The sequence below is a fragment of the Lepus europaeus genome, chromosome 8 (assembly GCF_033115175.1).
Source record: "Lepus europaeus isolate LE1 chromosome 8, mLepTim1.pri, whole genome shotgun sequence".
Classification (NCBI taxonomy): domain Eukaryota; kingdom Metazoa; phylum Chordata; class Mammalia; order Lagomorpha; family Leporidae; genus Lepus; species Lepus europaeus.
The window spans coordinates 32,935,639-32,960,990 of record NC_084834.1 but is presented as its reverse complement, the minus strand read 5'-3'; the positions used below and the strand labels follow the sequence as shown (position 1 = coordinate 32,960,990).

The 25,352-nt window shown below is 41.8% G+C and overlaps 1 protein-coding gene across 2 annotated transcripts in view; it reads right to left on the bottom strand.

The window, feature by feature from the left end:
• ANAPC10 (anaphase promoting complex subunit 10) overlaps window positions 1-25,352 on the bottom strand; it is a 142,638-nt gene that overhangs the window by 101,429 nt on the left and 15,857 nt on the right. For both annotated transcript variants that reach the window (XM_062199550.1, XM_062199551.1), the window contains exon 3: window positions 13,199-13,289. In XM_062199550.1, coding sequence (XP_062055534.1) covers window positions 13,199-13,289 — 91 coding nt within the window. The remainder of the gene's footprint in view (window positions 1-13,198; window positions 13,290-25,352) is intronic.

Below are 25,352 nucleotides of genomic sequence, written 5' to 3'. Positions count from 1 at the left end.
CCCTTTACCCCTTCCTTCTTTACAACATTCAGTTAAAAGATCCAACTTCCCGTGAAGCTAGGTATGACCACGTAACTAGGTTATGATCAGTAAGGTTTAAATAAAGTGTGTGTTTTAAAGGAAAATTTGTCAAATTTGCCTTTCCTACCTAGTCTTTCCCGCTGCCTGGGATATGGATCAATGGGTGGAATGCCAGTAGACATCCTGGATCATGAGGCAACCTTGAAAATAAAAGCCATGAGAGAAGAATGAAGGAATGGGGCTGGTGTTATGATACAGCAGGTTAAGCTGTTGTTTACAACACAGGCATCCCATATCAGAGTGTCAGTTTGAGTCCCGGCTGCTCCATTTCCAATCCAGCTTGATGGCTCAACTACTTAGCCTCTGCCACCCAAGTGGGAGACCCAGATGAAGTTCCAGTTTCCTGGTTTCAGCCTGGATCAGCCCTGGCTATTGGAACCATTTGGAGAATGAACCAGTTGACGGAAGATTTCTTTATATATGTCTTCCTATCTCTCTCATTCTTTCTCTCTCCCTCTCTCAGTCTCCCCATATCTGTCACTCTGCCTTTCAAATAAAGATAGATCTTTAAAAAAAAAAAAAAAGGAATGGAAGGAAAGAAAAAAACCTGGGTCCACAAATCTCTCCCAGACTGCTAGGATACTGTTGTTTTTTTTGTGTTTTTTTTTTTTATTTACCTATTTTATTTAAAAGGCAGAATTAGAGAAAGGCAGAGATAGAAAGAGTTCTTCTATCCACTGGTTCACTCCCCAGATGGCTGCAATGGCCAGAGCTGCACTGAACCAAAGCCAGGAGCCTGGAACTTCTTCCAGGTCTCCCACTCGGGTGCAAGGGGCCACTTTCACTGCCTTCCCAGGCCTTTGGCATGGAGTTGGACTGGAAGAGGAGCAGCTGGGACTTGAACCAATGCCCATATGGGATGCCGGCAGTGCACGTGGTAGCTTCACTCACTATGCCACAGTGCCAGTACCATGGAATCCTTTTATATGAAGAGGTAAAAGAAATACACTTCTACCTTATTGAAAACACTATAATAAAAGGCTCTGTTTCTAGGAGTTCTCCCATCTTCTTTTTCAAGGAATTTTCATTCCTACATGAGGAAACTAGATCTCAGGTTAAGCAAGTAGTTCTAGTGAAGAATAGAGCCAGAATTCAATGTAGGCCCATAAGACAACAGTATGCAAGAGTAACTAATCATTCCTGAGATACAAGACTTAAAACTAAAATAGAAAATAGTTATTACCAGGAGCATAAGACATAAAAGAAGCATAGGGAGTCTATATGCTTTTAATTTTAGACAAGTAAACAAATGATTTATATTTATAAACAGCTAAATTCTTCTTTGATCCTGGTGTAATGGTGAAAAACGTTCTCATTCAGTAAACAGTGTTTTTCTAACTAATGTTAACAAGATGCTACAATGGAAGTTTTCACAGGACTAAGATGACACAGACCACTTCAATATAACATAAAAGAACTTAATGCAAAATTTCAGCAAGTATAGTTAAATAAAATGGAAAGCACAGGATATCTGCTCATCAAGGAATAACTGCTTTATGCACTTTGTAAATTCACATTTATTAAATAAAAAAATAACTATATAACAAACAAAAAAGAACTTAATACTTTACCCTTTAGTATTTTTTATGTTCTACTTAAAACTATTGGTTGAACTCTGTAATTAATACACAATTATTCTTAGGTGTTTAATTAATGCTATAACTAGTACTCAAATAGTATCTTACACTTTGTGTTTCTGTGTGGGTGCAAACTGTTGAAATCTTTACTTAATATATGCTAAATTGATCTTCTGTAAAAAAAAAAAGGAATAACTGCTTTAAAACTCGCCTTCTCAGCACTAACAACAAGAACACTCAAGAACATTCACCAGAGAAACAGCTATCTATGGAAACCAAGCAACAGGCAGCATAGGAGCGAGGCCTCAAGAAAGCAAGCCCAATCTGTACCTGGGCTTTCTCACTGACTACAGCAATTTCTGGACTGCAATGCATAGCAGGAGAAGCCAGTCTCTGAGTTGACTAGGGAAGAGCTACACATAGGAAAAAACCTCTAGAAACCTACATGAGATTCTTTTAGTCTTTGTCTGATCACTAATCTGGTGGGTAAAATTCCACAAGGACCAGCACAGAACAATAGCTGTGGAAGGAAAAATTACGATAGCAACAAACAATTCCCAGAGGTCACAGATGGTTGGGACTCTCTGGAGCTCCCAAAAGCCAAAGTAGAGTCTTCTATGGGTGTTTAGGACATTCGTTTGAGATCCTTTCAGAGGATAAACTAGGTCACAACTATTTTAATAAGAATGCTAAGATGTTATGTGCCCTTTTCAGAAAAATTCTCTTATGGTTACAGGGTGGAGTTCTCCAGAGGCTGCCTCGCGTAGGATGTTGTAAAACATTTCATCAAGAGACAGAAATGAGACACCAGCTGTCTTAGGGTCATACATCAAAGAGGTTCACAACAAAATGTAAAGCAAGCACTCCTGTCTCATTTTTTTTAAAGATTTGTTTATTTGAAAGGCAGAGTTATAGAGAGGGAGACACAAACACACACACACACACACATATACACACACACACAAGGTATGAGGGGGTCTTCTATCCACTGTTTCACTCATCAAATGGCTGCAATGGCTGGGCAAGGAAGAAGTCAGGAGCTCAGAACTCCATCTAAGTCACCCAGGTAGGTGTCAGTAGTTGAAGTATTTGTGCCATCATCCAATGCTTTCTCAGGCACATTAGCAGGGAGCTAGCTCAGAAGTGGAGCAGCAGGGCTGGCACTGTGATGTGGCAGGTAAACCCACTGCCTGCAGTGCTGGCATCCCATATGGGCACCAGTTTGTGTCCCAGCTGCTCCACTTCTGAACCAGCTCTCCGGTATGGCCTAGGAAAGCAGTAGAATATGGCCCAAGTCTTTGGGCCCCTGCACCCGCCCGGGAGACCCAGAAGAAGCTCCTGGCTCCTGGCTTTGGATCAGCACAGCTCCAGGCAATGCAGCCACTTGGGGAGTGAACCAGCAGATAGAAGACCTCTCTCTCTCTCTTTCTCTGCCTCTGCCCCTGTAATGTTGCCTTTCAAATAAATAATTAAATCATTAAGGAAAAAAAAAGAAAAAAAAGAAGAAGTGGAACAGCCAGAACTCAAAACTGGTGCCCAAATTTGCCCATTTGGAATGCTGGTATTGCAGGCAGCAGCTTAACCCACAGTGCCACAATGTCAGCCTCGCTATTTTTAATTTGAGAAGACACAGTTATTTTTCACAAAACTGTTATTTATGGGGTAGTTACTGTTTATTTTCAGTGAATAAATACTTTAAAATGTCTCATCTATAATTCTAATATGATAAATTATGATAGGAAAAAAAGTTAAAAGATCTTTGGAGTCCTCAATAAAATTGTCTCTTTTTTGGGGAGAAGTATTTATCTATTTAATAGGTAAAAGTTTTTAAATATGTTCTATTCAGATTTTAATAATGACTATTTCTTTGTAAATCTTCTGCATGACTGGCAGAACAGCATATTCCTCTGAAGAAAACAGAAAAATAAAAGTTTTGCAAATACAAGTAAATATTCAATACAGGAATCTTGTGTGAAACTTCAATTGTTAATGTGCTGATTCCTGAATTTACATATATTTCATATTTTTAAATGTTTGTAATATTTAAAGCTACTTAACAAAATAGAATGAGGAACCTTTAGCAAATGAAGAATTATTTATTTTATTTGGACATTATCAGAGTTACTGCCCACAGAGCTACAAATTAGCTTAGAAGGTCACATAATCTAATTACCATCTGCATCAAGCAGATACCCAATTTTAATTTTTTTCTGACCATTAACTCACTACTGTAATGAAATAGCTAAATTCTCTTTGATCAATTCTCATTTTTAAAAAGTTTCCTTATATACAGTCAAAATTGATTTTTGAGTAGCTCTCAACTTTTGGATGAAGTTTTTTCTTAATAAAGTTACACAAAAGGAATCTAATCCCTCCCCAGAGTATAAAATATTCAAATTGTGGAAAGAAAGCTACCATGGCCCCCCAAAGTCTTCAGCAGACTATGTGTCCCACAATTTTGTATTTTATGGCTTGATTTCAAACCCATAACCATTCTACCCTCTCTCTTCTGAACACATTCTAACTTTCTTTCCCAGTATTCAGAGAAGCCAACATGGAACCTGACACACCAGAAGGTCTTCATAGGTCCCATGCCTCCATTATCTCATGCCAGGATCCTCTCAGGTCTGTGGCAGCCACATCACATTAGCAACTCAGATTAAACTTTCTGGCAACTTAACCCACTTCCACTCTCCTGGCTTTGTTCTTGCCCAGCTTGAGTGTGTTCTTCCCTGGGAGTGCAGGGGTACAGATGAATAGATTTCTCATAGAAGGGTATTCAGAAATTTCACAAAAAACATGAATTATCCCAGAGGGGTGAGATACTATATTGATAACTTACTCTGAAATGACTGAGAGGGAAAAAGTTATACTTATTTGCAACTTTTCTAAAACAATTATTTAAGATGTGTTCCTCAAAGCATTGGACTTCTCTGGTAAAGGCACAGGCTGAGTTAAGTGGGGAGGGCCCTGAGTTCTTGACTGTTCTAGTAAGAACAGCTGCACCTTTGTGGAGAAGCTGCCCAGGGCACTGATAATAAACCCAGCCTTTGAAGTCAAACCTGCTGAAATCAAAACCAAGCTCCATAAATACATGGTGTACGATCTGAGTAAATAAGTTAAACTTTCAAAATTTCAATATGAAATCAATTACAGAACCCACAATCTAGAAAATTGTTACGAGATTTAAAAAATGATATACTCTCGGGGGGCAGAGCCAAGATGGCGGATAGTGAGGACGTGCGCCTTAGTTTGGGAAAATAAAGTTTCATAAAAGTGGAATTACTGTAGCCTCAGGAAAAGACTCAAGAAAAAAACTGCAGAGGAAATGCTTCCGGATCTAGTGGATGTGACACAGAGGACCTACAGGGAGTCCACCGTGTGGAAAACCAACCGTGGGAGCCGAGCCGAGCGGTGGGAGACGAGCCACAGAATCTCGCCAGCGTGGGAACCAACTGAGGAGGGTAAGACAAAGACCTCAGAAACCCGAGACATTGGGGGGGGCGGGGAACAGAGGCCTCTCCCTTCACTCACCAAGCAAAACAAAGAGCACCGCGATTTTACATATGTAAAGCTCAGCCAAACTCAGTATCTTTAGCAAAACTCGAGAACACATTGAGGGCTGCATAAACTCTTTGTGTGGTCCCAGGGGTAGATCAAACGAATACTCACAGAGGCCAGATTTCAACTACCCTCAACTCCATTCCCAACTGAGTCAAAAAAAAAAAAAAAAAAGAGAGAGAGAGAGAGAGCGATCCAGCAAGGAGCAAGGGAGTGAGCAATCTGGGAGAGTCGCTCTTTGCACAGCCTTAAACCTGAAGAATCAAGCATAGTTCTCTGGCCATACCCATCACAGCCCCTAAGGATCCAACAAAGCAGACAGCTCACATAGAGGCATAGTATAACGAGAAAAAAAACACCACAGCAAAAAAACAAAACAAACAAACAAACAAAAAACCATAAATTATCTCCAACATGCCAAACAACAAACATAGAAGCCGAGGTAACAAGAGCAAGGAAGACACTATGACGCCCCCAAGTGAACAAGACACGCCAATGCAAGATTATGAAGATGAACAGATAGAGGAAATGCAAGAAGCAGATCTCAAAAAATTGATAAGAACATTAAGAAGTTCTCAAAAACAAATCCATGAACTACAGAAATCCCTAATGGACAAGATAGAAAATCTCTCCCGTGAAAATGAAATATTAAGGAGGAATCAAAATGAAATGAAACAACTAGTAGAACAGGAAACTGAGATAGTGACAAAAAACCACAATGAAATGAAGAACTCAATAGATCAAATGGCAAACACATTAGAGAGCCTTAAAAACAGAATGGGTGAAGCAGAAGAGAGAATATCAGAATTAGAAGACAGAGAACAGGAAAGGAAACAGTCAAATCAAAGAAAAGAAGAAGAAATCAGAAATCTAAAAAAATACTGTCAGGAATCTACAGGATACTATTAAAAAACCCAACATTCGGGTTCTAGGAGTTCCTGAAGGCATGGAAAGGGAGAAAGGATTAGAAGGCCTTTTTAATGAGATACTAGCAGAAAATTTCCCAGGTTTGGAGAAGGACAGAGACATCCAAGTACAGGAAGCTCATAGAACCCCTAATAAACATGATCAAAAGAGATCCTCACCACGACACATCGTAATCAAACTCACCACAGTGAAACACAAAGAAAAGATCCTAAAATGTGCAAGAGAGAAACGCCAGATTACTCTCAGAGGATCTCCAATTAGACTTACAGCTGACTTCTCATCAGAAACCCTACAAGCCAGGAGAGAATGGCAAGATATAGCCCAGGTACTAAGAGAGAAAAACTGCCAGCCCAGAATATTATATCCTGCAAAGCTCTCATTTGTGAATGAAGGTGAAATTAAGACCTTTCACAGCAAACAGAAATTGAAAGAATTTGTCGCCACTCGTCCAGCCCTGCAAAAGATGCTTAAAGATGTGTTACATACAGAAACACAGAAACACGGTCACCAATATGAAAGAAGATAAAGGAAGGAAACCTCACAGCAAAAGATCACAGGAATCTCAAACCAGATATTAGAAAATATCTTTGTCAAATGGCAGGGCAAAGTTACTCCTTCTCAATAGTCACATTGAATGTTAATGGCTTGAACTGTCCAGTTAAAAGACACCGATTGGCTGATTGGGTTAAGGAACAAAACCCATCTTTTTGCTGCTTACAAGAAACTCATCTTTCCAACAATGATCCATACAGGCTGAAAGTGAAAGGCTGGAAAAAGATATACCATGCCAACAGAAATGAAAAAAGAGCGGGCGTAGCCATCTTAATATCGGACAACATAAACTTTACCACAAAAACTGTCAGGAGAGACAAAGAGGGGCACTATTTAATGATTAAGGGATCCATTCAACAGAAAGATATAACGATTATCAATGTATATGCACCTAATCACAGGGCACCAGCTTATTTAAAAGACTTGTTAAGGGACTTAAAGGGAGACTTAGACCCCAATACAATAGTACTGGGGGACTTCAATACTCCACTCTCAGAGATAGACAGATCAACAGGACAGAAGATCAACAAGGAGACAGCAGATTTAAATGACACTATAGCCCAAATGGATCTAACAGATATCTACAGAACATTTCATCCTACATCTAAGGACTTTACATTCTTCTCAGCAGTACATGGAACCTTCTCTAGGATTGACCACACACTAGGCTATAAAGCAAGTCTCAGCAAATTCAAGAGAATTAGAATCATACCATGCAGCTTCTCAGACCACAAAGGAATGAAATTGGAAATTAGCAACTTGGGAATCCCCAGAGCACGTGCAAACACATGGAGATTGAACAACATGCTCCTGAATTAACAATGGGTCATAGAAGAAATTAAAAGAGAAAACAAAATTTTTCTGGAAGTAAATGAGGATAACAGCACAACATACCAAAACCTCTGGGATACAACAAAAGCAGTGTTAAGAGGAAAATTTATATCAATAGGTGCCTACATCAAGAAATTGGAGAGGCACCAAATAGAAGAGCTTTCAAGTCATCTCAAGGATCTAGAAAATCTGCAGCAAACCAAACCCAAACCCAGTAGTAGAAGGGAAATAATTAAAATCAAAGAAGAAATCAACAGGATTGAATCCAAAAAAAATTACAAAAAATCAGCCAAACGAGGAGCTGGTTTTTTGAAAAAATTAACAAAATTGACACCCCATTGGCCCAACTCACTAAAAAAAGAAAAGACCCAAATCAATAGGAACAGAGATGAAAAAGGAAACATAACAACAGACACCACAGAAATAAAAAGAATCATCAGAAATTACTTCAAGGACTTGTATGCCAGCAAACAGGGAAATCTATCAGAAATGGACAGATTCTTGGACACATACAACCTACCTAAATTGAGCCAGGAAGACATAGAAAACCTAAACAGACCCATAACTGACACAGAAATTGAAACAGTAATAAAGGCCCTCCCAACAAAGAAAAGCCCAGGGCCAGATGGATTCACTGCTGAGTTCTACCAGACATTTAGAGAAGAACTAACTCCAATTTTTCTCAAAATATTCAAAATATTCAGAACAATCGAAAAAGAGGGAATCCTCCCAAACTCTCTATGAAGCCACCATCACCTTAATTCCTAAGCCGGAAAAAGATGCAGCATTGAAAGAGAATTACAGACCAATATCCCTGATGAACATAGATGCAAAAATACTCAATAAAATTCTGGCCAATAGAATGCAACAACACATCAGAAAGATCATCCACCCAGACCAAGTGGGATTCATCCCCGGTATGCAGGGATGGTTCAACATTCGCAAAACAATCAACGTAATACACTACATTAACAGACTGCAGAAGAAAAACCATATGATTCTCTCAATATACGCAGAGAAAGCATTTGATAAAATATAACACCCTTTCATGATGAAAACTCTAAGCAAACTGGGTATGGAAGGAACATTCCTCAATTAAATCAAAGCAATATATGAAAAGCCCACGGCCAACATCCTATTGAATGGGGAAAAGTTGGAAGCATTTCCGCTGAGATCTGGTACCAGACAGGGATGCCCACTCTCACCACTACTATTCAATATAGTTCTGGAAGTTTTAGCCAGAGCTATTAGGCAAGAAAAAGAAATTAAAGGAATACAAATTGGGAAGGAAGAACTCAAACTATCCCTCTTTGCAGATGATATGATTCTTTATTTAGGGGATCCAAAGAACTCTACTAAGAGACTACTGGAACTCATCGAAGAGTTTGGCAAAGTAGCAGGATATAAAATCAATGCACAAAAATCAACAGCCTTTGTATACACAGGCAATGCCACGGCGGAGGAAGAACTTCTAAAATCAATCCCATTCACAATAGCTACAAAAACAATCAAATACCTGGGAATAAACTTAACCAAGGACGTTAAAGATCTCTACGATGAAAACTACAAAACCTTAAAGAAAGAAATAGAAGAGGATACCAAAAAATGGAGAAATCTTCCATGCTCATGGATTGGAAGAATCAATATCATCAAAATGTCTATTCTCCCAAAAGCAATTTGTACATTCAATGCAATACCAATCAAGATACCAAAGACCTTCTTCTCAGATCTGGAAAAAATGATGCTGAAATTCATATGGAGACACAGAAGACCTCGAATAGCCAAAGCAATCTTGTACAACAAAAACAAAGCCGGAGGCATCACAATACCAGATTTCAGGGCATACTACAGGGCAGTTGTTATCAAAACAGCATGGTACTGGTACAGAAACAGATGGATAGACCAATGGAACACAATAGAAACACCAGAAATCAATCCAAACATCTACAGCCAACTTATATTTTATCAAAGATCCAAAACTAACCCCTGGAATAAGGACAGCCTATTCAATAAATGGTGCTGGGAAAATTGGATTTCCATGTGCAGAAGCTTGAAGCAAGACCCATACCTTTCACCTTACACAAAAATTCACTCAACGTGGATTAAAGACTTAAATCTACGACCCGAAACCATAAAATTATTAGAGAGCATTGGCGAAACCCTGCAAGATATAGGCACAGGCAAAGACTTCTTGGAAAAGACCCCAGGAGCACAGGCAGTCAAAACCAAAATTAACATTTGGGATTGCATCAAATTGAGAAGTTTCTGTACTTCAAAAGAAACAGTCAGGAAAGTGAAGAGGCAACCGACAGAATGGGAAAAAATATTTGCAAACTATACTACAGATAAAGGGTTGATAACCAGAATCTACAAAGAAATCAAGAAAATCCACAACAACAGAACAAACAACCCACTGAAGAGATGGGCCAAGGACCTCAATAGACATTTTTCAGAAGAGGAAATCCAAATGGCCAACAGACACATGAAAAAATGTTCAAGATCACTAGCAATCAGAGAAATGCAAATCAAAACCACAATGAGGTTTCACCTCACCCCGGTGAGAATGGCTCACATCCAGAAATCTACTAACAATAGATGCTGGAGAGGATGTGGGGAAAAAGGGACACTAACCCACTCTTGGTGGGAATGCAAACTGGTTAAGCCACTATGGAAGTCTGTCTGGAGATTCCTCAGAAACCTGAACATAACCCTACCATTCAACCCAGCCATCCCACTCCTTGGAATTTACCCAAAGGAAATTAATTTGGCTAATAAAAAAGCCATCTGCACATTAATGTTTATTGCAGCTCAATTCACAATAGCTAAGACCTGGAACCAACCCAAATGCCCATCAACAGTAGACTGGATAAAGAAATTATGGGACATGTACTCCATTGAATACTATACAGCAGTAAGGAACAATGAAATCCAGTCATTTGCAACAAGATGGAGGGATCTGGAAAACATCATGCTGAGTGAATTAAGCCAGTCCCAAAGAGACAAATATCATTTGTTTTCCCTGATCGGCGACAACTGAGCACCAAAGGGGAAACCTGTGGAAGTGAAATGGACACTATAAGAAACAATGACCTGATCAGCTTTTGTCCTGACTCTAGATGTACAATGTAATAATTTATCCTTTTTAGTATTTGTTGTTGTTGTTGTTGTTGTTGTTCTAGTACTAGTGGTTGAACTCTGTAATTAACACACAATTATTCTTAGGTGTTTAAATTTTAACTGAAAAGTGATCCCTGTTAAATTTCAGAGTGGAAAAAGAGAGGGAGGAGATGCACAATTTGGGACATGCACAATCAGTCTTGCCCCAAATGATGGAGTTAGAAATGTGCCAGGGGATTCCAATACAATCCCATCAAGGTGGCATGTACCAATGCCATCTCACTAGTCCAAGTGATCAATTTCAGTTCACATTCGATGCTTGGATAGGTCTAAGAATCAGAGGGATCACACAAACAAGACAAGTGTCTGCTAATACTAACTGATAGAATCAAAAAGGGAGAGAAAGATCCAACATGGGAAGTGGGATACACAGCAGACTCATAGAATGGCAGATGTCCTAAACAACACTCTGGCCTCAGAATCAGCCCTTAAGGCATTCGGATCTGGCTGAAGAGCCCATGAGAGTATTGTAGGCATGGAAAGCCAAGATACCATGTAAAAGAAAAAAAGAAGACCTAAATGAAAGATCTCTGTGAGTGAGATCCCAGTGGAAAGAACGGGGCCATCAAAGAAGGAGGTACCTTTCTCTGAAGGGAGGAGAGAACTTCCACTTTGACTGTGACCCTATCGGAATAAGATCAAAGTCAGCGAATTCTAAAGGTTTCCATAGCCCTGGCAACTCATGACTAGAGCCTAGGGAGATTACTGACGCCATGAACAGGAGTGTCAAATTGTTAAGTCAGCAATAGGAGTCACTGTGTACTTACATCCCATGTGGGATCTGTCCTTAATGTGTTGTCTAATGTGCAGTGATGCTATAACTAGTACTGAAACAGTATTTTTACACTTTGTGTTTCTGCGTGAGTGCAAACTGATGAGATCTTTACTAATTATATACTGAATCGATCTTCTGTATATAAAGATAATTGGAAATGAAAAAAAAAAAAAAACCTGGTGTTAAATTGGAAATGGCATAGAAAATTAATTAATTTTTTAAAAAATATTATGTAGGATCTCTGTCTTTAATGTGCTATACATTGTTATTTAATGCTATAACTAGTACTCCAACAATTTTTTTTTTTCACTTTGTGTTGCTATATGGGGGCAAATGGTTGAAATCGTTACCTAATATATACTAAACTGATCTTTTGTATATAAAGAGAATTGAAAATGAATCATCATGTGATTGGAAGGAGAGAGGGAGCGGGAAAGGGGAGGGTTGTGTGTAGGAGGGAAGTTTTGGGAGGGGGAAGCCATTGTAACCCATAAGCTGTACTTTGGAAATTTATATTCATTAAATAAAAGTTTAATAAAAAAAATGATATACTCTCTAGAATCTGTGTCTGTCTCTCTGCCTTTCAAATAAAAATGGAAATAAATTTTTAAAAATCTAATAAAGGAAAGTGTAGGCATTTGGTGCAGCCATTAAGTCACTTCTTAGCATGCCAGTATCCCATACTAGAGTGCCTGGTTTGAGTCCCAGCTCCTCCACTGCTGAGCCAGTTGCACCCTGGAAGGCAGCAGATGATGGCTCTTGCCACCACATGGGAGACACAGATTGAGATTCAGGCTCCTGGTTTTAGCCTGCCCCTGGCTGTTGCAGGCATTTGGAAAGTAAACCAGCAAATGAAAGATTTCTTTTGGTGTCTGTCTCTCTCTCTCTGGTATCTTAAGCCTTATAAAAAAGCGTTCACTCCTCTTAATACTTCCAGTCTAAACATATATTTAACATTCTAAGATAGGAATTGGCATACTATGGCCTAAAGATCAAATCCTGCCCACCATCTATTTTTGTAAAATAAATTCTGTCACTTATACACTGTATACAGCTGCTTTAATGGTATAGCAGCAGAATTGAATTACTGCAACAGAGACCAGATGGCCCACAAGTGTTGAAATGTTTACTATCTGGCCTTTAGGAAAATAAAAGCAAGCAATTAAAAATACAAGGCTGCAGGATGTTAAAACAGATTATATAAATGGCATAAGATAACCAAAGTTAACTGGTTTCCATCTATTCCATTATTTCGGAGCACTTAATAAATATATGAGTATTTTTCTTTCCCCCAAAAGTAAGCATTTTTAAAACTGAAAATGTCCTGAGGCGTTCTAAGTCAAAAACATTTTTCCAAATACAAATAGGTGAAGTTATACAAATACTCCATAGTTAAAGAACTTATTATTGTCACTCCAGATTTACTTAAGGCAATTCATTGAGCCACAGCCAAGCAAACCAATATTTTTTATCTCATAAAAATTATTTTGAAAATTGTATTTGAAAAACATGCACATAAAAGAAACTGCAAGATACCATAAGAAATTTATAAAGGTTAAGACAGAGTCAAATTAAGATGCTTGCAATAACCTCTATGACTTAGCAGAGATAACACAAAAGATATTAATTTCTACTCTTTTTTAAATTCTATGTAAATAAAATAGGTTCCCTTGTTCTTCTATATTCCACACTGTATGAAAAATTTTAAAAGTATTACCTGAATTGGATGTTCACTAAATGAGGCTGGGAGCCGTCTGATTGCCAGTAAGTTTCAAGATTGTCATCTCGTAACTGATCCACTCCAAATCCTAGTAACACCAAGAAATGGCAATAAATTCCCATGAAAAAGAAAGAGCTCTACATTCAAGCCATACAAGTACTTACATATTCGTCCAGAAATTTCGATAAACAAGATGTCATAAATGTGATAAATTTAAACTACCTAGAATTCTTCTATCCTTTTAGGCAAATTTCAACTCTCAAACACCTGCACACACAAAACCTTATGAGGATGAGGTTTTGCTGGTTGTTGACATCAAAAAAGAAGAAAAACTCTCCTATGATATACTCTAAAATTGGTGTGCATTCAACTCAGTTTCTTAACCTTTTCACAAGTTGAAGGATGACCATCAAGTCCTGCAAAATCCTCAAAATGAACAGAATCTAGTAAATTCAGTATGTCATACTAACTGTGACAAGGAAAAAAACTTTGGAAATTTTCAAAAGGCATAGATACTTTGAAACCAAGTGCTTCTGATTAAAATTCTGATTTTTAAAAAGTATTTATTTATTTATTTATTTATTTTGAAAGAGTTACAGAGAGACAAGGAGAAATCTTCCATCTGATTGTTCACTCCCCAGATGGCTGCAATCGCCAGCACTGGGCCAGGCCAAAGCCAGGAGCATGAAGCTTCATCCAGGTCTCCCACGTGGGCAGCAGGGGCCCAAATACTTGGGCCATCTGCTGCTGCTTTTCCCAGCCCATTAGCAGGGAGCTGGATCAAAAGCAGAGCTACGGCCAGCATTGTGGCGCAGTGGGCTAAGCCTCTACCTACAGTGCTGGCATGCCATATGGGTGCCAGTTCATATCCCAGCTGCCTTTTTTCCAATCGAGCTCTCCGCTATGGTCTGGGAAAGCAGCACAGATGGCCAAAGTACTTCGGCCCACGTACCCATGTGGGAGACCCGGAAGAAGCTTCTGGCTCCTGGCTTCAGATCAGCCCAGATCCAGCCATTGTGGCCATTTGGGGAATGAAGCAGAGGGTGGAATACCTTTCTCTCTGTCTCTCCCTCTCTCTGCCTGTAACTCTACCTCTCAAATTAAAAAAAAAAAAAAAAGTAGAGCAGCCAGGACACAAACCAGCACTCATATGGGATCATGGTAACACAGACAGCAGCTTTACTTGCTATGCCACAACCACTGGCTCCAAAATTCTGATTAATCAAAATTAAATTCACACCAGAAATCCATACCTTCCAGCCACTGTAGATAACTGAAGTTGAATTATACTGTTTTTTCCAGGCTAAAATGACAATTCATATTAATTCTAGAAATGAGCCTGATCTAATGGTAAAGGGTAGATTTTTCAAAAGAAGGCAAGAAACTGATTGAATTCACATTTCTGGTGACTAAATGATATATTAATTATGGATCCTATTCAAAAGACACAGAGAGAATGATAAAAAGTCTCTATTCCCCATCATCTTGTTCCTCTCTGCAAATGTAATCAAATTTATTGGGTTCACCTGTATCTTTTCAGATACTATATGGACGTAGATTTCAGGTCTAATAGGATTTCTTTCCCCAAAACTCATGCAGATGTTTGAACTGTGATGCCTTAATGTAAATGGTTAATAGATTCAGGGTGGAGACTTGATCTAATTACAGTAACCACCAGGCAGGTCTGCTGGGAAGTACTTAGATTATTAAGAGGGTGTCCTTGATGAGTGGTTCTCCAAAGAGGGTTAGTCATTTTTTTGTTTAAAGAGTTATTTATTTATTTGAAAGGCAGAGTTAAAGAGAGGAAAGGCAGAGAGAGAGAGAGATCTTCCATCCACTGGTTCACTCCCTAAGTAGCCGCAATGGCTGGAGCTGCACCAATCTGAAGCCAGGAGCTTCTTCCAGGTCTCCTATGCAGGTGCAGGGGCCCAAGGACTTGGGCCATCTTCCACTGCTTTCCCAGGCCATAGCACAGAGCTGGATCGGAAGTGGAGTAGCCAGGACTCGAACTGGTGCCCATATGCTGGCACTGCAGGTAGTGGCTTTACCCACTATGCCCTAGTGCCAGCCCCAGTTAGTCATTCTGAGTTAAAATTCTGCCTAGCTCTCTGCTTCCTGGCTCAGCATGCGATTGTTCCTCCACACCTGCCATGGGCAGCCTCCACAGGTGCCACATGATCCTGAACTGTAACCTCCAAACTGTAAGCTAAAATAAACCTTTTACGTCTCGAGCATGTCCTGTCAGGTATTTTGGTTAAAGTATTGAAAAGGTGACTAACATATAATATACACAAGCAGGCACATAGGAATCCTTTCTCCCCCTTCATTACACAAACAACAGCACACTCTCCAGAGTTATTCCATATCAACAAATTAACAGCACAATAATAAAAATAGCAAATAATAGTATCACATTTACTATATGCCAGGTATATTCCATGCAACTGTTGAAGAACACAGGTTTTTTAAAATTCTTAATGAAATAAACAAGAAGCAGAATCTCAAATTCATACTAAAAATTCCAACTCCACTCAACAGGAATTAAGTCCGTATTTGATTTGTAGAGGGAAGTCCCAGTCTCCTGCTCCTGTCCAGTGCATGCCAAACCCACGCTCACACCTACACTCCTTCAGGCCCTACCAGGACACCATCTGCAGGAGGATGCTAGATTAATCATTCTGCCCGTGGAGCTGGAGTGAACTAGCTCAGAGTACTAAACTAAGAGGCTCTAGCCTGATTTCCATACCCGTGTCTCACAACCGGCCCTCCGATCCTGATAGGCACAGTAGAATTTGTGGTTTAGGCACAGCCAAGTATCAACAAGTCAGACCTCAGAGTCCTTCTTGGGCATGAGGAGCAGTTCCTACCACAGAACATCCAACTTCCGTCAACACAGGAGACCAGGTACATCCACGTCACACGCATAACTTTACAGCTAATTTCTCCTTCACGGTGTTTAAACATAACCACCTTCATAAGCCCAGTGTGAAGGAATTTCAAAGACAATGTATATCAAATTAAAAAATAATTTTACTCAAAAACATTTAAATAATTTTTGCTTTTTAATTTACACATATGCAAATATTTCTCCCCAAAAGACTGGCTCTTTGGCCTGGGGTATATAGTTTTGGAAAAAAGGGAGGAATGGGGAAGGGTTGGAGAGAACTCTGAGAAGAACTAAAATACCATCTGAAAGTATGGCTCATTAGTCTGGACTTCCTAACACAGATTAGGGGTGATCTTCCCTACACGGATCCCAGGCAAGGAAGAAAAGCAACACAGGAAAGTATCTTAGCTTCCCTGGGGAGGGACTGGCCAAAATCAGTGACTGGGGGTGAGACTGGCCTAGTATGAAGCCTGCAAAACTGGAATATAGAGCCCCACAGCTGGGGTAAAGCAGGCAACTAAGGCGTGGGACACACCAAAGAGGAAAGGCTGTGCTGTTAGCCCGACAGCTCAGGGCGTTGGTCACTACGTTGAACCCAAATCCAAAAGGACTCGGGTTGCCCAGGACCTTGTGCACACCGCTGACACCATAGCCAAAAGCGCTCATTGCTGTCAGGGGGCTGGTCACACTGTTGACCCCACAGCCAAAAACAGTCATGTTGCTCGGGGTGCTGAAACCAAAGCCAAAAAGAGTCTCAGTTGCCAAGGGGCTGGCCATATCGCTGACACCAAAGCCAAAAAGAGTCTTTGCTTGTACTCGTAGTTGTGGCAGAGGCAGCTGCACGGCAGGCAAGAGCCTGGCTAGAAAAGGCAGGAGCAGTTGAGGCTGGAGCCCGGCTAGACGAGGCAGGAGCAGTTGAGGCTGGTGTGGTTGATGCAGTGGTCCACTTGAAGTGTTTGGCCAAGCGCACAGGTGCCGGCTTTAAACTTGTCGTCATTACGGTGTTAGAGCTGGAAGAAGTTGGAGTTGTGAGTATGGGGCCAGATGGCAAAGGGCCTGCACTCTCACTTCCAGATGAGGTCATACACATGGTTTGTTTTTTTTTTATTAAACTTTTATTTAATGAATATAAATTTCCAAAGTATAGCTTATGGGTTACAATGGCTTCCCCCCTCCCATAACTTCCCTCCCACCCGCAACCCTCCCCCCTCCCGCTCCCTTTCCCCTTCCATTCATGTAAAGATTCATTTTCAATTCTCTTTGTATACAGAAGATCAGTTTAGTATATATTAGGTAAAGATTTCAACATTTTGCCCATATAGCAACATAAAGTGAAAACACTACATTGGATTACTAATTATAGCATTAAATAGCAATGTACAGCACATTAAAGACAGAGATCCTACATAATTTTTTTTCAAATTAATTAATTTTCTATGCCATTTCCATTTTAACACCAGGTTGTTTTTTTTCATTTCCAATTCTCTTTATATACAGAAGATCACTTCAGTATGTAATTAGTAAAGACCTCATCAGTTTGTGCCCACACAGAAACGCAAAGTATAAAAATACTGTTTCAGTACTAGTTATAGCATCACTTCGCTTTAGATGACACATTAGGGACAGATCCCACATGGGATGCAAGTACACAGTGACTCCTGTTGCTGATTTAACAATTTGACACTCCTGTTCATGGCGTCAGTAATCTCCCTAGGCTCCAGTCATGAGCTGCCAGGGCTATGGAAGCCTTTAGAGTTCGCTGACTTTGATCTTATTCCGATACGGTTATAGTCAAAGTGGAAGTTCTCTCCTCCCTTCGGAGAAGGGTACCTCCTTCTATGATGGCCCCATTCTTTCCACCGGGACCTCACTCACAGAGATCATTCATTTAGGTCTTTTTTTTTTCCCATGATCTCTTGGCTTTCCATGCCTCCTATACTCTCATGGGCTCTTCAGCCAGATCCGAATGCCTTGAGGGCTGATTCTGAGGCCAGAACATACACATGGTCTTGAACATGGGTGCTGTCACGTTCTCAGGAGCAGCACCACCAGGGCAGACAGCGTCAGGAGGTGGGGTGCGCGGCTTGTCCAGCAGCCTCTGTGTCGAGGGGGTAAGGAGCGGGCCCTGTGGCGTGGTAACTTTGGCAGATGTCTCAGCCCGGAGGGCTGGCGGGAACTTGGTGTCACTGGCCAGTGTCATAGCAGGAGCAGCGATCAGTCCCACACAAGGGGCTGCGGGCTTGAGATCTAAAGAGTTGGCGCAAAGATGCTGTGGCCGTGAAGAGTCAACAGGGCCCATTAGGCGGGCTATCTTCGCAGGCGAAGGGGTCACCGCGGCTGCTACTCCAGCATATTCCGGGAAGGCTGGGTACCAGGGAGGAGTCTGCCTCTCGGGGGCAGACTCTTGGGCAGCATCCATCCTGTGCTCCAAGAACTGGTTAAGCCACCGAGTTGCCATGTCACCATCTTCCAGAGTGACAGGATAGCCCAGCTGGGGCGCAGGAGGCAGAGTCCCCAGGTCCCCTCCCCCGGAAAGCTGTTTATGTGGCCAGGAGCCGCCAGGTGTAGGCGGGGAATTCCACAAGCCTGGTGTCTCTGCGGCTGCACCTACCGCTCTTCCTCTCTGGGACTCCCTGTCCGTCACCAAGGGAGGTGAGGTACTGGAGCGAGGCCCCAGCGTCTCCTCCCCAGTCACCTTTGCTGGCCTCTCTCGTGTTTTGGAGCAGGAGGCGGCCGGCCCGCAGGAGGCACTCGACGTGGGCCGGCCCCGCTTCCTCAGCCACAACAGGCCGCCAGTGGAGCTGTAGGAGCTGCTAATGGCGCTGCGGACGGGCACGGGGATGCCAGCCGCGGTGGAGCTCCCCGAGGAGCGCTCAGAAGAGTGGCGGGGTCTCTTACTCAGGTGGGCGTCTGAGTCTTGGGAACCCGGCGGGGCCCAGACGGCTGACTGCCCCTGCCCAGGGCCAGCAGGGCACCCTCCCTGAGTCTCCGGGCCAGCCAGGAGGATCGGGTCTTTCCCCACGGGGCTCCTCCTCCTCTTCCTCTCTGGGAGGGCGGCTGCACCACTCTGCGGGGCACATGGGTCCCGAGCCTTAGCCGACTGCGAGGGCTGGGTGGAGCTGACGATCAGCCCAGGTCCTGGGCGGCGAGTCAGCCTGCGGTCAAGAGGGGGGACCCTCACCGTCCCCGACCTACACACCGTCTTGGAATTACGAACAGACAGCACAGGCTTCTTGGGGCTGCCATTCCAGCACACGGTCGGTAGGCAACCCACACGGGCATATCGGGGCTGCTGGATCGGGTAGCATCTGCAAGACGCTATTCCAAACCGATTGAACGAAGTCTGTCCAGGCCACTGGGCAGGCCTCCCGGAGGGCTGGCAGCCTGGAGAAGGGTCACCGCGGGGCACCTGGTGGCCAGGGGGCGTCGGCAACGGGGCGCAGCCGGGTGGGTGGCGGTCAAGCGTCTCCCGCTGGTCCTTGCCCTCCTGCGAGGGGACAGGCTGGGGTGGGCCAGAAAGGCCCAGGTCATTGCCCATTGGGCGTGACGGCGTGAGTTCAAGATCCTTCTACAAGGGTTGAGAGTGGAGGGCAGCCGCGCAGGGAGACTTCCCTTTGCTGCCAACTCGCTGGGAGTCAAGGCGACTGAGGCCCTACATTCCAAGTGAACAAAGAGGCACGCCGCGTTCCACCCTCTTCCTCTTCCCCTATGCCCCGCCCAGGAGAGCTGGGGACGGCATCTTTTACGCATTTTACTGAGTACTTTAAATCGTCTAATAACGATTAACCCGTATAGTATCTCAGTTAACTTTATACTTTTAAATGAAGCTTATTAGAATATATATTATTATAAGACTATATAGTGTACGCTGACAGTAACCCTAACTATTTAACCACTCCTCTGTAGGACATTTAGATCGCTGTCAATGTTTTGTTACTACAAATGCTATGTTCTCAATAGATGAAAAACATGACTTCCTACAGAAAAATTTCTATTGGGTGAGCCACAGGATCCAGAAACACTAAGACCAGAACCTTCAGATAGATTCTTCAACACCAGGGAAAAAGAAAGTCATTGTGCTAGTACAACATGCCAGAGATGATGCTCTGAATTAGGAAAGTGAGTAAAATGTGCAAAACTATGTTTGGAGGGCAGGCATTTGACCTAGCAGTTAAACAGCTGGTTAAGGATACCCAAGTATCCCATCAGAGTGCCTGGGCTCAAGTCCCACCTCCAGCCCTCACTTTTAGCTTCATCCTAATGCAGATCCTAGAAGGCAACAGGTAATGGCTCAAGCAGTTGTGTTTTTGCCACTCAGGTGGGAGACATGGATTGAGTTCCAGGCTCCCAGCTTTAGTCCAACTGGAGTTCACTATAGTGTAGCTTATGTATAATTAGATTCTCAAATTCCCAGAGGGACAACAGAGAAAGAAACAGACAAAAGAAATACTTGAAGAAACCATACCAGGCATTTTCATAAACTAATGTAAGGCATCAAAACAGAGTCAAGAATTTTAGTGAACCCCAGCCAGAATTAAACATGCATACATACATGTGCACACACACACAAGCACAGGCACACAAACACATATCTTATGCACACTGCTGAAAGCCAGAGAAAATCTGGAAGTCAGCCAGAATAAAAGAAAACACATTAATTATAGTAAACTTCTCATTAGAAACTATAATCCAGAAGATATTTGAAGGACATCCTTAAATTATTAAAAGGAAAAAACCTGCCAACTCAGAGCTCCATGTAGGGAAAATACAGTACAATAATGAAAGCAAAGTGAAGATGTTTTTCAGCCAAACATTGCTAGCAGATGCGTGATATGTTTAAGTTCTTCAGACACAAGGGCTAAGATACCAGACAGAAATCTGGATTTACTCAGAGAGATGAAAAGTTTCATAAATAAAAAAATTAAGGTAAACATAAAAGGTATTTTTATTTATTTTTAATTGCTCTAAAATGTAATTGACTTTTTAAAAGCAAAACAGGCAATAATATATTTTGGGTCCAAAACATGCAAAAGTAAAACACACAACAAAGGCATAAAGGATGGGAGAGAGGAATTAGAAGTATGCTCTTAAAAGATTGCATACTATACCTACAATGGCATACTGTTACTGAGGTAGACTGTAATCATTTAAATACATACTGTAATCCTTAAAGAATCTCCAAAAATGTTCAGAAAGTATCTATATATAACATATATATGCATATAAAGCAACTATGGAAATAAAAGAGAACCAAAAAATGAAGAAATAAAAACAAATACAAAAAGAAAACAAATTCCAAGATAGTTGATTTAAAGCAAATTACATCAATATAGATACATTAAGTGTAAATGATAACTGCTCCCAATAAAAGACAGAAGGTAATGGGGCCAGCGCTGTGCCATAATGGGCTAAACCTCCACCTGCAATGCCAGCATCCCATACAGGAGCTGGTTCGAGCTCTGGCTGCTCCTCTTCCAATCCAGCTCTCTGCTGCGGCCTGGGAAAGCCCCTGCACCCAAGTGGGAGACTGGGAGACCCAGAAGAAGTTCCTGGCTCCTGGCTTCACACTGGCCCAGCTCCAGCCATTGCAGCCGTTTGGGGAGTGAACCAGCAGATGGGAGACTTTCTCTCTGTCTCTCTCTCTGTAATTCTACCTCTTGAATAAAAATAAATAAATAAATAAATCCTAAAAAAAAAAAAAAGAGAGAGAGAGATACATTGTATGTAAGTAACTCACTTTTTTTATTTACACAAAATTGGTTTTGTTTAAAATTTTTTATTTATTTGAGAGACAGAAGAGCAACACAGGTAAGACGGAGAACAGGGAAAGAGTTCCCATTCACTGGTTCACTCTCAAATTCCCACAACAGCTAGAAACTAAGGTATATGAAACCAGGAGCTGAGAACTCAATCCAGGTCTCCAACATGGGTGACAGGAACCCTACCTCTTGAGCCATCACAGCTTGGCTCTCCCAGCGTCCACATTAGCAGAAAGCAGTAAGCTGCAATTGGCAGCTGGAGCCAGGTATCGAATCCAGGTACTCTGATGTGGGATGCAGGCATCCTAACCACTTCTTAACTGTTGGGCCAAAAACCTGCCCTGGGTAACCCACTGTAAATATAAAGATACGAGTAGCGTAAAAGTAAAAAGAAGAACTTCTGCTTCTGGTCTGACATGCAAAGAGCTTGAAAGTGTCACTCTCATCCTCATAACAAGAAAAAATACTGAAAAACTGAAAATCAACAATTCTTCTTAGGTCCAACAGAGATCTGAGGTCATAGGGCAATAACACTACCCAGAAAACTAAAGAGATAAGCAAACACAGAGAACCACAGCTTACCAAGGGCAGAAATCACGGCTGGAGTCAGCAACTGTTAGGAAAACTTAGAGAGTAATTAACTAATAGCAGAGATTGTGTGTGGGCTGGTTTTAAAGATCAACAATGTACAGGATACTGCCTACATGCTCTCAGAGGGGCAGCCCCCTGGAAAAGGGAATGGCAGCAGTCCTGTCTCTCTTGTCATTGTCATGCAGGCTGGGTGAGGGCACACCCTCCCAACTGAATGCTGCAGCAGTAGGCAGAAGGGCAATCGTTTCTAGGGGTGCTTAATAAAAGAATGCTGGTTTCAGGAACCTGTGACAGTAATCAAGATGATTGATTGGCAGCCCTTAAGGCATTCGGATCTGGCTGAAGAGTCCACGAGAACATTTCAGGCATGGAAAGCCAAGACACTCTGGCAAAAAAAAAAAAAAAAAAAGAGAGAGAGAGAGAGAGAGAGAGAGAGACCTAAATGAAAGATCTCTGTGAGAGAGATCCCAGTGGAAAGATGGGCCATCAAAGAAGGAGGTACCTTTCTCTGAAGGGAGGAAAGAACTTCCACTTTAACTATGACCTTGTCTAAATAAGATAGGAATCGGCAAACTCAAAAGGTTTCCATAGCCTTGGCAACTCATGACAAGAGCCTAGGGAGATTACTGACGCCATAAACAAGAGTGTCAATTTGTTAAGTCAACAACAGGAATCACTGTGCACCTACTCCCCATGTAGGATCTCTGTCCTTAATGTGTTGTCCAATGTGAATTAATGCTATAACTAGTATTCAAACAGTACTTTACACTTTATGTTTCTGTGCAGGTGCAAACTTTTGAAATCTTCACTTAATATATACTAAATTGATCTTCTGTATATAAAGATAATTGAAAATGAATCTTGATGTGAATGGAATGGGAGAGGGAGCGGGAGATGGGAGGGTTGCGGATGGGAGGGAAGTTATGGGGGGGGGGGGAGCCATTGTAATCCAAAAGCTGTACCTTGGAAATTTATATTTATTAAATAAAAATTTAAAAAAAAAAGTTGATTGATTGAGATCATGATACCATCCTGGAGCCCTAATTATCTGGTATCTCCTTTCTATTGATGTATGCTTGAAAAGTTTTATCTAGCCTATGTGCTTTGGGTCCTGTGCACCTATTGTATTCCCCTCAATAAAAAGTGCTGGCCAAGAGCTATCCAGCAGAGCTCTAATGATGGAGGCTACTATGTCTCATCTTTTCATTTGAAAACCCAACACAAAAACTACTAGACACCCAGCCCTATAAAGAGTTCTACATTTCCCATGTGTTTTACCTCCAGGAACTCTACCAGGTTTTCAAGGTAAAGATCAGAGAAAACTCGCCAACACTTTCTGCATGCAGTCAAAGGGGAAAAATAACCACTCTGAATACACCCAGTGCATTCTGCTCTTAAAAGAGGCAAAGGTCAAGGGAAAGTACTTTAGCTGAATCTGAAAAACATGGATGGGTTTTATCAGAGGTTAACTGACGTTAAAGAAAGGAAAAATAACCAACTTCTGCCTCCTCTAGCCTTCTTATCTCACCTAAGGGGGGAGCAAAAGTTGAAACACGTTTCCATTTTTGTACACCAGAAAAAGCAAAAAAAATCACAGTAGAATCAATTAACTTGAAACTGGAAATTGACAAGAAAAATCCACAGAACCAAAAGGAGTTTCTTTGAAAAAAATAAAAACTAATAAACCTCTAACTGGACTAAGCAAGAAAGGAGTAGTATAAAGGATTCTAACTCCATGCCCATGAATTTGCAACTTGAATTGACCAATTCTTTAAAAACACACACTCAACCAAAAACTCATAAAGAGAAATGAAGACTACAAACAGGCCTATTAAAAAAACTGAAAAAATAGGGGCCGGCATTGTGGCATAGGGGATAACACTGCAACCTGCTTTGCCAGCATAACAAATGGGCACCAGTTTGTTTCCCGGCTGCTCCTCTTCAGATCCAGCTCCCTGCTAATGACCTGGAAAAAGCAACAGAAGATGACACAAGCGTGTGGGCCACTGCCACCCATGTGGGAGACCCAGATGAAGCTTCTGGATCCTGGCTTTGGCTTGGCCCAGCCCTAGCCATTGCAAACATCTGAGGAGTAACTCAGAGCATGGAAGACCTAGCTCTTTATTCTTCCTCTCCTTCAATAACTCTGACTTTCAAATAAATACATAAATCTTAAAAAAGTTAATAACCCAAGGCCAGAGCCGCGGCTCACTAGACTAATCTAGTGTGCCAGCACTCCGGGTTCTAGTCACAGCTGGGGCGCCGGATTCTGTCCTGGTTGCTCCTCTTCCAGTCCATCTCTCTGCTGTGGCCCGGGAAGGCAGTGGAGGATGGCCCAAGTGGTTGGGTCCTGCACCCGCATGGGAGACCAGGAGGAAGTACCTGGCTCCTGGCTTTGGATCGGCGCAGCGTGCCAGCTGTAGCGGCCATTTGAGGGGTGAACCAACGGAAGGAAGACCTTTCTCTCTGTCTCTTTCCCTCTGTCTAAATCTGCCTGTCACACACACACAAAAATTAATAACCCATCAAAACAGAAATCACCAGACCCAGAAGGTTTAACTGGTGAATTCTATCAAGCATAGCAGTACAAGCAATAAATAATACCAATTTGCTACAATATCTTCCATAAATAGAAGCAGAGAGAAAACTTCCTAAGTCATTCTATGAGACAAGCATTACACTAATACCAAAACTGGACTAAGACACTGCAAAAAAGGAAAATTATAGAACAATATCTCAGCCGGCGCCGTGGCTCAACAGGCTAATCCTCCGCCTTGCGGCGCCGGCACACCGGGTTCTAGTCCCGGTTAGGGCGCCGAATTCTATCCCGGTTGCCCCTCTTCCAGGCCAGCTCTCTGCTATGGCCCAGGAAGGCAGTAGAGGATGGCCCATGTCCTTAGGCCCTGTACCTGCA